The following is a 15,694-nucleotide window of genomic DNA, read 5'->3' as shown; positions in this document are numbered from 1 at the left end:
TTACCCAAACATACTAGGAACAACTGCCCACTTAGGCCCTGGACCTACCATAACTACTAAAAGGGTTTTATTGAAGTTGCATAATAATAAGATATATACCCAAAATGACTTAGATATCTAATTACAAAGATCTGTAATATCCTGGGTTTCTGATTAACTTGCTTTTGGAACTAAGTCACTTCTGATGAGCCTTTATCTCCAGTAAGTGTGAGGCACTTCCTACGCTAATGAGGACTCTACTGGCAATAGCATGGCCGATCCATTTATGAACCAAGTCATGTTGTTTTGTCCTAGTCCTAAATTTGCTCAAATAACACATAACATATGTTATATAACACGACTCTTAAACGCACACACAACAGGTGGCTTGACTATTATATGGAATGTTTTGAGAGATTTTAAAATATATTACAATTTATTTTGACAACAAATAAAAGACATGACTATATTAATGCTTACATAAAGGATAAGTATATTAATATAGTTTGAATTTTTGTTAGTTTGGGGGTGAAGTGGAAGGAAGGAAGTGACCCCAAGTTACAGATGTCTCTGACTACACCCATACTCTTTTGTCTTTTTTTCTTTTTTTTTTTGATTTTCGAGACAGGGTTTCTCCGTAGCTTTTGGTTCCTGTCCTGGAACTAGCTCTTGTATACCAGGCTGGCCTCGAATTCACAGAGATCCGCCTGCCTCTGCCTCCCGAGTGCTGGGATTAAAGGCGTGCGCCACCACCGCCCGGTTTACACCCATACTCTTACAACATTACTCCAACCTGAAATTTTACTGTATCCACCACAAGCCACTGACAGCCAAAACTGCGACACAATACTAAACAGCCGGAGAAGGAGCTCTGAGACTTCACTCGGCTCAGCCACTGCCCTAGCAAATTTTAGGAGTCTGTCCCCATCAGATCGCCTTAACTTTATGACCCAAGTACTTCCACAAGTCTGGAATTCTGAAATATAAGCTGACTAAAAAATAATGAAATTAAAAGAAATATCATAACTTGAAAGTTTACGTGAAAAACTAAGCCCTTCATCAAGAACATTAACATTATCCCATTTCGCCAGGCAGTGGCACACGTCTTTAATCCCAGCACTCGGGAGGCAGAGGCAGGCGGATCTCTGTGAGTTCGAGACCAGCCTGGTCTACAAGAGCTAGTTCCAGGACAGGCTCCAAAACCACAGAGAAACCCTGTCTCAAAAAACAAAAAAACAAACAAAAAAAATTATCCCATTTCATTTACTAAAACAGCATGAGTTATTTCTTAAAAAGCTGGTTCCATTGAAGTTCTATCTATTCAATTATAGTCTATGCTCTAAAAACCTTTCTACAATTCTCTCATTACTGTGCAGCTGTGTAGGAGGGTAGGCATTATGTGGAGGTCGGAAGACAACTTCTATGGTTTTGTTGGTTCAGGGACTAAACTCAGGCCACCAGGCTTCCCTGTTTTTAACCACTGAGCCATCCCATTTTTTTTCAGATTTTATCATTTTTCTTTTTTAAAATGTTTGTGGTAGGTATGTATTTATTTGTGCAAGTGCAAATGGGTACGTATGCACATGTATATGTGTGAAGTGGCCAGAGGCCACCTTTCCACCTTATTTTGTGAGATAGTCTCTCACTGAACCCAGGGCTCATTGATTAGGCAGGCAGCTGGCCAATGAGCTTTGGGGATTTGCCTGTGTGACCTTGGAAGCACTCGGAGTACAGTGGCAGGCAGCCTTCATGCCAAGCTCTGCACATGAAGATATGCCCGGGGAAGTCAGAGAACAGCTTGTGTTCTCTCCTCCCACGTGGGACCTGGAGACTGAACTCAGATCACGAGGCCTGGTAGCAAGTGCCTCTGCACATTGAGTCATCGCACTGGATCAATTTAGCATGGACTTAATGTCAATCAGATGACAATATACTTCAAGTACCTTACGGGTAAAGAAATATATGCTGCAACATCCAGCACTGTTATGTCTACAACTTAGAGTAGTCCAGCAAAAAGAAACAAATGAGTATCTATGAGCACAGCAACAGGAGAAAGCAAGAAACAGCACAGAATCAGGAATTTGTGAAAATACGGGACAGGCAGGCAACCAAAGAATTACTAGTGTTTCGTGCGTGCAAGTGTGCACGTGGTTAAAAAAACAACAAAATTTGGAGGCACTAAGATACGGTTTAAGTTTTCCCCCAAGGGTCCACATGAAGGAAGCTTGGTTCTCACTGTGGCCTAAAGTGAGACCCAATGGTCCTTGCATCACTGGGCAATTGTCCTGGGACGGCATTGTAGTTCTGAACACTGGGGCTTTTCACCAGAACAAGCGGTTAAAAAAAAGTGAGTAAACCAAACCCTAAGTCGCTCTTTAGCTTTCTGCTTTACGACATGACCATTCCCTGTCACTTTTCTCATCCTGATGTGATGTCATCACACACTTCAGCCAAGAAAACCCCCACCAGATCCAAACCGACACCAGCACATGCTCTTCTCTGTAAGGGTCGCCCGTGCTGGTACCTCAGTGCAGTAACAGAAAACAGTAACACGTGGGAAAGTTCGCTAATTTCCTCGAACATGCAAGAGTAGCAGCCCACACGGAACAGTCATCACAACCAAATACTCAAGAGTAATCTCAATGTGCACACAGATCGCTCCTTTCTTTTTTTGAACAGAACTGTATCTGTCTTTCTTAGAAAAAGTAATAGAAAGGCTGTCCGAACCCAATCCAACTGAGAGGAAAAGCCTTTCCCCATCAACAGATCACAAGGACAAGAGAAATCAGTCCTACGACAGACAACACTGAGGCTGGTAATCTTACCTCCTAAAGCCTAGAATTAGGCTGCCTTTCAAAGAATTAAGCGATATAGGCAATGCATTCGATTCCACTGCAAAAGAGAAGCATTGTCAAAATAACTCAGGCCAAGCAAACAAAACGACCACACTGAGCTATAAATGATCTGGTGACATGTTTACCTACCTTTTTACTTCCAACTGGGAAGTGTTACTTAAAAAATAAAATGTTTCAGGTGAAGTTACTTAATGAGGCAATGCATATATTTGTAACAAAACATCCTTTAAAGCCTTTTGCTTTGTTTTCATCAAGAAAATAATTTGTAATTATTCCTTAATATAAATAGTAATTACTTGAATCCCTACATAACTGAAACTGTATATTGCTGGGCACTGTCACACAGAAAGGAGATTAGAAAGATAACTCACACTTACTGAAGACAAAAGTAAGTTATTTTTGTCATGGCTCCTGGTGAACTGTCCCCTTCCTCATTCCATTTGGACACAGAGGGCAGCTGATCACGGCTCCGACAGGCCCTTACTTCTGCTCCGTCACCAGTGCCACAGCTCTCCAGCGTCTCTGAGCATGTGCTTGCTCTACTACACATTTGGCATTTAACAGTCCACAACTTGAAATGTTTCTATGTGGACTGCTAAGCCTGATTTTTCATGTAAACCTTGACATAAAACTACTTTTTAATCTGGAATTGGTGACACAAACCATCAATCCCAGCACTCAGGAGGCAGAGACAGGCAACACAGAGAAACCTTGCCTCAAAAAACAAAAAAAACAAAAAAAAACAAAAAAAACAACTTTTTTGTTTTATAATGGTTTAGTTTTAAATGACACAGAGGGTTGCTGTTGGTACTTTCTGATTTTGTTTTTGCTTGCAGCTGTATTTTATAATGGTATGACCAAGTTAATTGGATCATTACACTACATGTAAAGCAGCTTTTGGATGACAGAATGAGTGGGGTGAAACAAATTCATAACAGAGGCAAGTCCTGAAGATGATAATACAACTTATAAAGAGTAAGATACCTGGCTTAATTTTTAAGAGGTCATAAAAAGAAAATCATTATTAATTTTAACTCACCTATACAATCTGAATATATATCAAACTTTAACTTTTAACACTTTAAGAACATCAAACCTGCTTTGGGCCAGGCATGATGGTACACCTTTAATTCCAGCATTTGGAAGGCAAGAGACAGAGGCAAATCTGTGAGTTCAAGACCAACTGGTCTATACAGCAAGTTCTAAGTGAGTCAGGGCTACACAGTGAGACCCTGTCTCACAAAACTCCCAAAATAAACTAACAAAATCCTGCTATGCTTTAGTTTAAATGTATTTCCACAACCTAAACGCATGACAAATAATCAAAATAAAGAATGCTGAAAAAAGCCAGGTGACAGTGCACGCCTTTAATCCCAGCATTTGGGAGACAGAGGCAGGCGGATCTCCAGGTTCAAGGCCAGTCTGGCCAACACAGAAAAGTCCTCCTGCCTTGGGGAAAAAAAATGCAATTTATTAGGGGCTGGAGAGATGGTTCAGCAGCTAAGAGCACTGGCTGTTCTTCCAGAGGACCTAGGTTCGATTCCCAGAACCCACATGGCTTACAACTGTCTGTGGCTCCAGCTCCAGGAGTTCTGATACTCTCATAAGGACATACATAAAGACAAATCCTAATGCACATAAAATAACAATAAATTAAATCATTTAAAAAATATGTCGAAAATGGCAAAGTTAGAACCAGATTTTGCTTCTGGTTCAAAGAACCCTTTGATCAAATTATTCTCCCTCACTGTGCCCTTCTGTCAATGGAACTGACTTCATGTGAGGTATGTATACAAGGACCTGATTCTTTTAAATGCTCAGCAAGCATTAGCTATGCTTTTTGTTAGCCAAATCTGGGAACAGCTTCAAATCACTAACCAGAAATCTCTACAAAACAGGCTGCATCACCTCAATTTCAGAAAACTGAAGCAAGTAGATATTAACAGATTTGTTCCGTGTCACTTACAAGCTCATAAGTGACAAACAGGACGCAGTCTTTGGTTTATCACATACCCAGCTACCACTCTAACACCATGGCATCTTCATGCTCCTTCCAACCTTAAAATTACTTCCAAAATAGCCCCAAGTTCAAGCCATATACTGGCTTCTCAGCAAGACCTTAACACAAGCTGGAAGTGGTCTTGCTTGCACTTTACAAACTACCATATATATGCTCTCAGCAGCGACTGACGTCAGCACCAAGCCTACTTCTCCCGTGGAATACTTACAAAGTGACAAAACGTTTTCTAAGTTCCCATTTTTTGCTTCACTTCTCACTTCAGCTTGAGCAAATGTATTACTTTGAGGTAGACATTCATTTTCCTGGGGATAAAGTATATCAATGGTAAGGTTCTTCAATTAAAATACTTCAATATGCCTTTCTAGTCCCCTACCTTTCAAATATGCTTTTATCACTATGTACCAAGACAATCTATTATCTTTTTTTAAAAATAATTTTTCTAAAACTATACATAGTTGAGTAACCAAACCTTGGCAAAAAGAAACTTCAAGCTAGAGTGCCAATAGCCCAAATAAGCACTATCAAGACAGGCAACCTGAGGGGAGGGAGTGGGAACTTGGATTGGTACGCATAGTAAAAAAGGATAGTTTGTTTTCTCTTAAAAAAAAAAATAATAAAGACAGGTGACCTGTTCACATGTTTACTACACAAGACATGACAATCCTCTTATAAAAGAGCTTCAACACAGAACTGCAATAGTGGTTAAAAGAAATACATATTTTTACTTCATGAATTTTTTTTGTTGCTTGCATGAAATGTCTGTGCAAACACGCGTGCCTGGTGCCTGTGGAGCCCAGAAGAGGATGTCAAATCAGCTAGAACTAGAGTTACAGATGATTGTGGGTGCTGAGACTCAAACCTGGCTCCTTACTATTCTTAACCACTGAGCCACCTCTCAAGTCCCACTAAAACGGTATTTTGACACATATGGTACGGATCAAATTTATTTAACTTCAAATAGTTTATCGCTTCACTCAACATTAGATAATGTAAGTGCATGAGTAATAATTTATTTCAAATGTTTCTTTACAGTACAATATTACAAACCACCCAGACAATAAAAGGCAAAGAATAAAAATAAATTATGTCATAGCTATAAAATATCATACAAGCATTAAAATGATTTGTAGAATTAAATATTGCTCTAAGATACCCACTTTTTCAAAGATATTTCTTATGTACACTCATATATGAAAGGAAAATATTAAGAAAAAAATGATTATCTAAAACATAAGACTATCTTAAGGAATCATGCATGGGTGAATTATACAGATCTATCACCTGACTAGTGGTCTCCATGTATTAATGAATGACATATGACAGTATGGTTGATTCTGAGCCAATAATATACAATACTGAAATTGTAACAATGAAAACAAAAGGCAGTTGAAATAAGAATGAGTATAGTCAAAATTCACACAAGTTTACAATTTAGGTCTAATTTTTCTCCTAAAAGAGTTCAACAGTTCTGAAAAATCAAGAGTAGTCACAAGACAGCAGTGGAACTTCAGGCTGTATTTCTGCAAGGAATGAATTATGGAGAAAGTCACTGTGTAACGTAACTCCTAAGGTAAAGTATGTACAGCATGAAGTCAATAGCTTCTTCTGAGAACTAAGGAGGGAGACTGCAGAACGGAGCTCATTTGGTAGAGTGATTTCCTGGCAGACACCAAGTCCTGGACTTGGGCCCTACTAGTACAGCATAAAAAAGCCAACATGCTAACATATGCCCACTGTCCCAGCACACGGGAGGTGGGGACAAAAGGTCAGAAGTTAGCCAGTGTCCCACAGTCCCCATCTTCCCCTGAAAAAGGGAGTGAGGAAGGTAAGTACAGATGTTCAAGATATAACTCTTGATTTTAAGATGATTATAATATGAAGTTATTTCACAGGAAGGAACACTTTTACAAAAATTCAGACAGCATTTAGTAACTTCTGCCCTACAGCTCTTCCTAGTAAAATACATGTTACACATATGGAGCCTGCACCTGCCACTCCTAACTGTACATACAACACTTTGCCTTAAAATTAGAAAACCCAGTATTTTTGTTTGTTTGTTTTGCTTTTTGAGACAGGATGTCTCTGTGTTGCCCTGGTTGTCCTGGAACTTGCTCTGTAGACTACGCTGGCCTCGGATTCACTGAAATTTGCTTGCCCCTGCCTCCTGAGTGCTAGGATTAAAGGTGTGTGCCACTACCGCTTCAGGTATGGTTCAAATCAACTTTAGTTTTAATTATTTATTTCACTATTTTATGTGTGTAAGTGTTTGCCAGCATTCATGTCTATGTACCTAGTGCCTATGGAGGCCAGAAGAAAGTATCAGCTCTCTTAGAACTGAAGTTACAGACAGACAGCTACCACTTGGATGCTGGGAATCAAAGATGGATCCTCTGCAAAAATGGTCAGTGCTCTTTAACTGCTGAGCCATCTCTCCAGTCCCCATTGTCAACTTTTCAAATGATACTCACAATACCTTGCCTTTTCTGGTAGGGTCAAAAGCATGGCAGAAAAAGTGTTTCAAAGACCAACAAGGATTACTTTTCAAATACAGAATAATAAATATACTATTAGTAATGTCTTTTGGAAAATTATTTAAAAAAAACCAAAAAAAAAACGAAAATTACAGGTTCTAGGGTAAGACCAAGAAGTGAATCTTTTCTATGCTTCTGCTATCAGGACAGTCTTACCAAGACATAAGAAAGACACTGTTTAGCCCGCTAGTTAAACCTATTACATATACTAACCAGCATGTTTATAGAGTCTTAAAAACTACATGCACAAGACCATTTTTAGTTCTCCATTCAATGGTGCTCTTTTCTTTTTTTTTCTAATGATAATGAAACATTAGGTAGAGAGTATTTTCTTCAATAAGGCCATTAAAAGCACACTTGTACCCACCTGCAAAGCAGCTCGAACTGACTTTACATCATCAAAGCAAGGAAACACATAATTTACATATGTGTCTTGATCAGGATCTACTCCCAACTCCTTCATTATTTTGAGTATATCCATTATTCCTAAGAGATAAAACACAGTAGGGCAGAGATGAAGAACTTAGAATTCAGGGAAGTCACAAGGTTGTTTGCAGAATCAGTGAGGAAATTTCCTCAGCACTCTGTCTGAAAAACAAAACACTGTAGTAATTAAAATAATCCAAACTCTAGGGAAATAGACATGATTTGCCTAGGCCATGCTCACCTACTAAGACGGTCATGTAACTGTTATAATCAATCAAACAGGCTCACTTTATTTGGAGGCAAAATTCTACTTTTTGAAAAATAAGGCCCATCTATTCCACCCCGACTCAAGGAGCACTTTTACTTTTAGGGGTGTCCTCGACACAAACAGCTTCCTTTGTATTCCTCCTGCTTTGTTGTTGAGACAGGGTTTCTCTGTAGCTCTGGAGCCTGTCCTGGAGCTCACTCTATATACCAGGCTGGCCTTGAACTCACAGAGATTCACCTGCCTCTGTATCAAGAGTGCTGGGATTAAAGGTGTGTGCCACCACTGCCCAGCTCAACCCTTCATATTCTTATTTTTATGCTTCCAAAGTTTAACAAAGGAAGTTTGGTCCTAATTCCAAGCTTTTCCTCTCATTCACTTATGGGTGCTTGCTGAAAATATTTTAGTGACTTTTCTATTAGTGGCACATCAGAGCGGCAGTAAGAGAATCAGGAAATCTTGTTGGAGGCTGGTGATAGTGAAGCTCCTGCCTCAATTCAACAGAAACGTAACTGCCCTGTTATCGAAAACTCAGTTCAATTTTATCGGACCTGTTTCCTGAAGCTCTTCCCCTCCCTTACTCAACACTCCTGAGCAGGCACCGACATCTCCCCACCAGGGTACACTGGATGTTGTCCAGACAGAGCAGGCTCATTTCACTAAAGACAATGTGGCGTTCTAGCCTTGCATGCAGCAACAAAAACTACACAAAAGCATACAGCCCCTTGCCCACTACATGCAAGTCTACACAGTACATTTTCCTATCATCAAGACCTCCAGAAGAAGAAGACTAAAGAGCACAGATGGTTTTTAAAAACTGAAGGACAACTGACATTCCCTGGTACTATCAAGTCAGTAATCTCCAATAAAGCAGAGGCTTCTGTAATTTTCCAAAATCTTGTTCCTGATTTTTCGATGAATTAATGTAAAACATGGTGTCCAATTTCCAAAGGACAGCTAAGAATGTTACTAAAACAATGTAACAGTTACTGAGTGGCGGTGACATGAAGAAGCATTACCAAGTGCAAAGTCATTCTGAACACTGACATACCGACACTATCTGTGGTCAGTCCCTGAACCCTTTGGCTCTCAGGTGTCTCAAGAATACAAGGTGACCTTTCAACAGAGCACCCTCCAAGTCTCCACTCAGACCTGCAGGAAAGGCAGATGCACAAGGCCATCTTCCACAAGCTCAGCTCGCTCCAGTTGAAACCAGTCTTGATCTTTTGCCAACTCAAAGGGGTAGACATTATAATATGGTGCAACCAGGAAACTTACCCAATACACAAACATTTCAAAAGGCACCAAAAATATTTTCCTACCTGTGTAAAAATAAAGAATACTAAGAGGCTCAAGAGTTTGATGGAGTGCTACAAATGCTCGTGCTGCAGAAACACTAGGTTAAAGGTTACTTCATGCTTTCAGAACTGGAAGATGCACAAAGAGTTAATCAACTCTTATTGTTTTCACAGAGACTTCCCTAAAAAGGATTTAGAGACTTTTATAACCAGAAACAATTAGGGAATACTTGTTTCACTATTTTCTTTAAACCAGAAGACAACTATATATTTAAAATAAAATTGCAACATGAAAGTCTGCTAAAAGCACTTTTTTGTTGTTTGTGCATTCTGTTTGTCACCCAATGTCACACTAACAACTCTGCATCTCATTCCAAAGCACATTATACTGTGAGATAAAATGAAAAAAGACCATTTTTGTTTCCCCAAGGGGGAGGTACTTCTGTTAAAAGCATCTTTTTATGAGACTACTTTTTCTGATTACCAGTAATGCAAACCAAAGAATTAGATACTGTGCTCTAAAATTTAATATTTTCCATTTTATTCATATCCTATAGACATCCCATGTGTACAAGGGAAAGTATGCTAAATGCTTAAATGTACTTAAGAAGCTGAAAGTCTGAGCATTTCTGTCCTTCAATCAGCAGGCTGTCAGGTCACGAGCACCTCTTTACAATAACACAAGTTTCTCTGCCTTCCCTCCTGGAGCTGAGCGTGGGGAAGAACAGGCTGGTGTGGCCCACAGAGGAAAATGGTCACACTTTCTGTTCTATGAACTCCATTAAATATAAGTTCACTAAGGCCAGACAAACTGTTCACAACTCCACTCACAAGTCTGAACATTTGCTTAAGACGCGAACTAAGAAATAAAATCAGTGAAAAATACCCACTTTAGAATTATGAACACAATCCTAGTTTCTCATGAGCTCTGACTCTCAGAAGTAAGTGTGCTTAAAAGAATTCAAACAGAAGTGTGTTTATTTGCAATTGTTCTGACCAACTGTGACTCCACAAAAGGCAAAGCTCACCTTGAACGTTTTTTGTTTTCTGATGTCCGGCTAGCAATGGCCAGAAATAGTGAGTTCGAATAGGAAATCCTTCTTCCTTCAAGGCCTGCATCACTGCTTTTGCCAAAGCTGAAAAACAATCCATAATATGTCACCGTGCTATGGCAGAGAAACTTCTGGATGCTGGTCAAAGCTACAAGGATACAGTACCAGTTTTGTTGGCCAGTAGAGCACAGTGGAGAGTGAACTGTAGTGAGGAGCTGTGCAGCTTGGCCTCCTTCAGCTTCTTACAGTAGTCTACGAGCTTCTCCGCAGGCTGAGGGGAAAGACACGGAGTCAGCCGGACAGCCAGAGCCTGACCACTGCGCTTTCTGCAAACAGTCAAAGACTTTGGCAATAAAGTCTCAATTTCTCCCTTTCTATCCAGAAATCAACATTAAAAGTTTCAGATTGTTTACAACTTGTCTCATCTCATGAATTCTCTCCTGTTTTAAAGCATATCATTTCAATGCCAACTAGACAATCTACAAAGTGAAAACAAGCAGAGTACCGTATTCACAGTCACGCAGTGCCGCAAGAAGAAACTGCCAAATACATTTATGTTCTCTTCCTTCGACACGGGTAATGCTAATAAAATCTGGAATGCCGTATCTTCCAACTTTTCAGTGACTAAAAGCAAAATGAGGTTCATCGCATCTGGGAAGAAAACAAAGACATCTGTTGTTACTAAACTGAGCAATGTGTTTAAATAATAATCAATACTAATGGAAAAAAATAGGGCTAGTGACATGGTTCAGCAGATAAAAGCACTTGTTGCCAACTTTTATGACCTGAGTTCCATCCCCAGGAAAGATCTGGACCCTGAACACACCCTGTGAAATATGCATAACCAAATACACAAACAAAAATTTTTAAATTTTTAAAGAGAAAATTAAGAACTGCAAACAGCAAAAGGATAAATATACATATATAAGAATAAATTACTTCTTAATAGCATATCCTACAACTCAAACATATATAGCTTACTACACTGCACTCTATGTTTGCCTCCCATACTCCCGTACTGTTAAGAAGTGCCCTTTGGTACAGCTGCTTTGGAAATCAGTATGACCATCTCTCAGAAAATTAGGAAACAAATCTACCTCAAGACCCAGCAAAACCACTTTTGGGTATATAGCCAAAGAATGCTCAATCATACCACAAGGACAAGTGCTCAACTATGTTCATAGCAGCATTAATTATTTGTAATAGACAGAACCTGGAAACAACCTAAATGTCCCTCAACCAAAGAACAGATAAAGAAAATGTGGTACATTTACACAATGGAGAACTACTCAGCAGTAAAATATACTGACATCTTGAAATTTGTAGGCAAATGAATGGATCTAGAAAAAAAACATACTGAGTGAGGTAACCCAGACCCAGAAAGACAAATATAGAATGTACTCACTCAGAAGTGGCTCTTAGACAAAAAGCTAAAAAAAAAAAAAAAACAGCCTACAATTCATAACCCCAGAAAACCTAAACAACAAAGAGAATCTAAATAGAAAGGAGAAAAAGACAAGATCTCCTCAGTAAACTGGGAGCGTGGAGATCATGGGAGAGGGTAAAAAGGGGAGAGGGTACAAAGGGAGGGGAGCAGAGAAAAATGTATAGCACAATTAAAACAATTAAAAAATTGATAAAAAAGAAGTCCCCTTTGTATCATATAAGCAATAGTAATCCAGGTATTCACAAAAGTCATGCAGATAAAGTATTTCAAGTACCTGGAAGATATCTTCTTTCATAGGTAATCTTTTCCAGAATTTCTGAGACATACTGAGGATATCCAGCTTTAGTAAAGGTAACGATAATCTGGAATAAATCACGATCCATAAGGTAATGATCCGACTTCTCCACTTTCTCCAGAATCTAAAGATGGGTGGAGTAATTGAAATGAGAAATTAGAAGTATTAGAGCTAAATAAAATAACAAGATTCAATATACTAATCCACAGTGACCATCACATAGCAACATCAAAGTATCCAACTAATAATTTCCTTTAAATATTACTCTTTACAAGACATCTTTAAAATGGACATGAGCTATGTTTTTTTTTTTGCTTCACATAAATTGTAACACACGTTCACACAGTGACTTCAATATTAACTTACACAGCATGAACCATACCTGCTTAACATGGTCAATGTCACCCTTCTCAGCATATGCGTTCAACAGAGCCAGATATGTGTCTGGTCCTGGTTCAATGCCAGCTTCTTTCATCACTGTGAGAATATTTTCTGCATTCTCCATATCTCTATAAATTATTTCAAAGAAAACACAAGATTGCTGAATATAATTACTCTAAAACATATTAATAAGTATATTAAAATTAGTAATTTTAAATAGTATTTGAAATTCTACCCAAAAAGAACTACTCATTAAAGTGGCTATATATTTTTGAAATAATAGGACCCATAAGCACCTGACATGTTTACAGCTAACTTCACCCCCATATGTAATAACTGCAATAAAAATAAGGCACAAATTTAGAGAAAGTAATAAAAATACCAGTGTGCTCCACTGCATACCAGATTTGTTTGAAGGAATAGATAAGCATGCTTTATGACTCCTCTCTAATAATTTTCTAGGACCAAAACTTTGCTGACAAAGCAAACCCAGATGGAAAATTACCCAGCTCTCGCATGGCCTGTAACCAGAGCACTGAACACCGCCTCTGTGATTGGTAGGTCCTTCGTTTTCATAAATCCAAGAATCTTGCTGCAATAAAAGAGAGGTGACATTCATCAATGACACTTGCTAATGCGTCCATGAATTAGGCCTTAAGTTATTTTTGTTTAGCATAATAACATGTCCTTGTTAAAAAAAAAAAAAAAGCAACGAAGTGAAGCATAATCCCCTTCTAATGAAATTGTATTCCTTGAAGTATCAATAATTTTGAATACTCTTGTTAAAACGACTAAGCAAGGGGGCTGGAGAGATGGCTCAGTGGTTAAGAGCACTGGCTGCTCTTCCAGAGGTCCTGAGTTCAATTCCCAGCAATCACATGGTGGCTCTCAACTATCTGTAATGAGATCTGGCGCCTTCTTCTGGCATGCGGGCATACATGGAGGCAGTGTTGTATACATAATAAATAAAATCTTTTTTTTTTTTGAGACAGGGTTTCTCTATAGCTTTTGGTTCCTGTCCTGGAACTAGCTCTTGTAGACCAGGTTGGCCTTGAACTCACAGAGATCCAATAAATAAAATCTTTAAAAAACAACAACAACAACAACAAAAAAAAAAAAAAAAAACGACTAAGCAAGCTAGGACTGTGGCTCAGTGGTTAAGCACTTGCCTAGGATATGGGATAGGCTCTACGTCAATTCTTAGCATGGGTGCAGGAGGGAAATATGAATAATGTGAGAGGGAAAAAAAACAATATACTGAGTTAAAATGGATTGTATATTTCAACCCACTACTTATTGCCTAAGCTTTAATTAAAAAGCGGCAATAATTTTTTATAGGCAGAGAAATATTGCAGTTGATTTTACCTGAATCAGTGGGCAAAGAAAATATCCCTACTTTTATAAAAAAAAAAGTTTAAATGGGTAAAGATAGCTTCCCTAGAAAAGTTTTTTAACCCACTGACTGGGAGAAGATCTTCACCAACCCCGCAACAGACAAAGGTCTGATCTCCAAAATATATAAAGAACTCAAGAAATTAGACTTTAAAATGCTAATTAACCCAATTAAAAAATGGGGCACAGAACTGAACAGAGAATTCTCAACAGAAGAAGTTCAAATGGCCAAAAGACACTTAAGGTCATGCTCCACCTCCTTAGCGATCAGGGAAATGCAAATCAAAACAACTTTTAGATATCATCTTACACCTGTCAGAATGGCTAAAATCAAAAACACCAATGATAGTCTTTGCTGGAGAGGATGTGGAGAAAGGGGTACCCTCATCCATTGCTGGTGGGAATGCAAACTTGTCCAACCACTTTGGAAAGCAGTGTGGCGGTTTCTCAGGAAATTCGGGATCAACCTACCCCAGGACCCAGCAATACCACTCTTGGGAATATACCCAAGAGATGCCCTATCATATTACAAAAGCATTTGTTCAACTATGTTCATAGCAACATTGTTTGTAATAGCCAGAACCTGGAAACAACCTAGATGTCCTTCAGTGGAAGAATGGATGAAGAAAGTGTGGAATATATACACATTAGAGTACTACTCAGCGGTAAAAAACAATGACTTCTTGAATTTTGCATGCAAATGGATGGAAATAGAAAACACTATCCTGAGTGAGGTAAGCCAGACCCCAAAAAGATAAACATGGGATGTACTCATTCATAATTGGTTTCTAGCCATAAATAAAGGACATTGAGACTATAATTTGTGATCCTAGAGAAGCTAAATAAGAAGGTGAACCCAAAGAAAAACATACAGTTATCCTCCTGGATATGGGAAGTAGACAAGATTGCCAGGCAAAAAATTGGGATCTTGGGGGTGGGGTGGGATAGGGGTAAGGGGAAATGGGGAGAGAAAAGTGAGAAGGGGAGGATGGGGGGAACTTGGGGAATTGGGATGATTGGGATAAAGGAAGGGTGGATAGGGGAGCAGGGAAGCACATATCTTAATTAAGGGAGCCATCTTAAGGTTGGCAAGAGACTTGAACCTAGAGGGGCTCCCAGGTGCCCAGGGGGATGTCCCCAGTTAGTTACTTGGGCAGCTGAGGATAGGGAACCTGAAATGGCCCTATCCTATAGCCATACTGATGAATATCTTACATATCACCATAGAACCTTCATCTGGCGATGGATGGAGATAGAGACAGAGACCCACATTGGAGCACCAGACTGAGCTCCCAAGGTCCTAATGAGGAGCAGAAGGAGAGAGAACATGAGCAAGGAAGTCAGGATTTTGAGGGGTGCACCCACCCACTGACACAGAGGGACTGATCTATTGGGAGCTCACCAAGGCCAGCTGGACTGGAACTGAAAAAGCATGGGATAAAACCGGACTCTCTGAACACGGCGGACAATGAGGGCTGATGAGAAGCCAAGGACAATGGCACTGGGTTTTGATCCTACTTCATGTTCTGGCTTTGTGGGAGCCTAGCCAGTTTGGATGTTCACCTTCCTAGACCTGGATGGAGGGGGGAGGACCTTGGACTTTCCACAGGGCAGGGAAACGACTGCTCTTCGGACTGGAGAGGGAGGGGGAAAGGAGTGAGGGGAGGGGGAGAGGAGTGGGAGGAGGAGGAGGGAAATGGGAGGCTGGGAGGAGGCGGAAATTTTTTTTAATAAAAAATAAAAATAAAAAAAA

At 39.4% G+C, this 15,694-nt stretch overlaps 1 protein-coding gene across 1 annotated transcript in view; it reads right to left on the bottom strand.

Annotated features, from left to right (window-relative positions):
- Positions 1-15,694, bottom strand: part of Lrpprc (leucine rich pentatricopeptide repeat containing) — an 87,271-nt gene that overhangs the window by 53,616 nt on the left and 17,961 nt on the right. Inside the window, exons 6-14 of the mRNA XM_057766782.1 lie at positions 13,055-13,141; positions 12,551-12,677; positions 12,148-12,292; positions 10,932-11,077; positions 10,592-10,697; positions 10,403-10,510; positions 7,753-7,871; positions 5,063-5,156; positions 2,805-2,871 (exon numbers count right to left, since the gene is read on the bottom strand). Of these exons, the coding sequence (XP_057622765.1) occupies positions 2,805-2,871; positions 5,063-5,156; positions 7,753-7,871; positions 10,403-10,510; positions 10,592-10,697; positions 10,932-11,077; positions 12,148-12,292; positions 12,551-12,677; positions 13,055-13,141 (999 nt within the window). The remainder of the gene's footprint in view (positions 1-2,804; positions 2,872-5,062; positions 5,157-7,752; positions 7,872-10,402; positions 10,511-10,591; positions 10,698-10,931; positions 11,078-12,147; positions 12,293-12,550; positions 12,678-13,054; positions 13,142-15,694) is intronic.

This window comes from Chionomys nivalis, chromosome 1 (assembly GCF_950005125.1).
Source record: "Chionomys nivalis chromosome 1, mChiNiv1.1, whole genome shotgun sequence".
NCBI classification, from domain to species: domain Eukaryota; kingdom Metazoa; phylum Chordata; class Mammalia; order Rodentia; family Cricetidae; genus Chionomys; species Chionomys nivalis.
The sequence above is the reverse complement of the archived record's forward strand: the minus strand, read 5'-3'. Positions and strand labels throughout refer to the sequence as shown.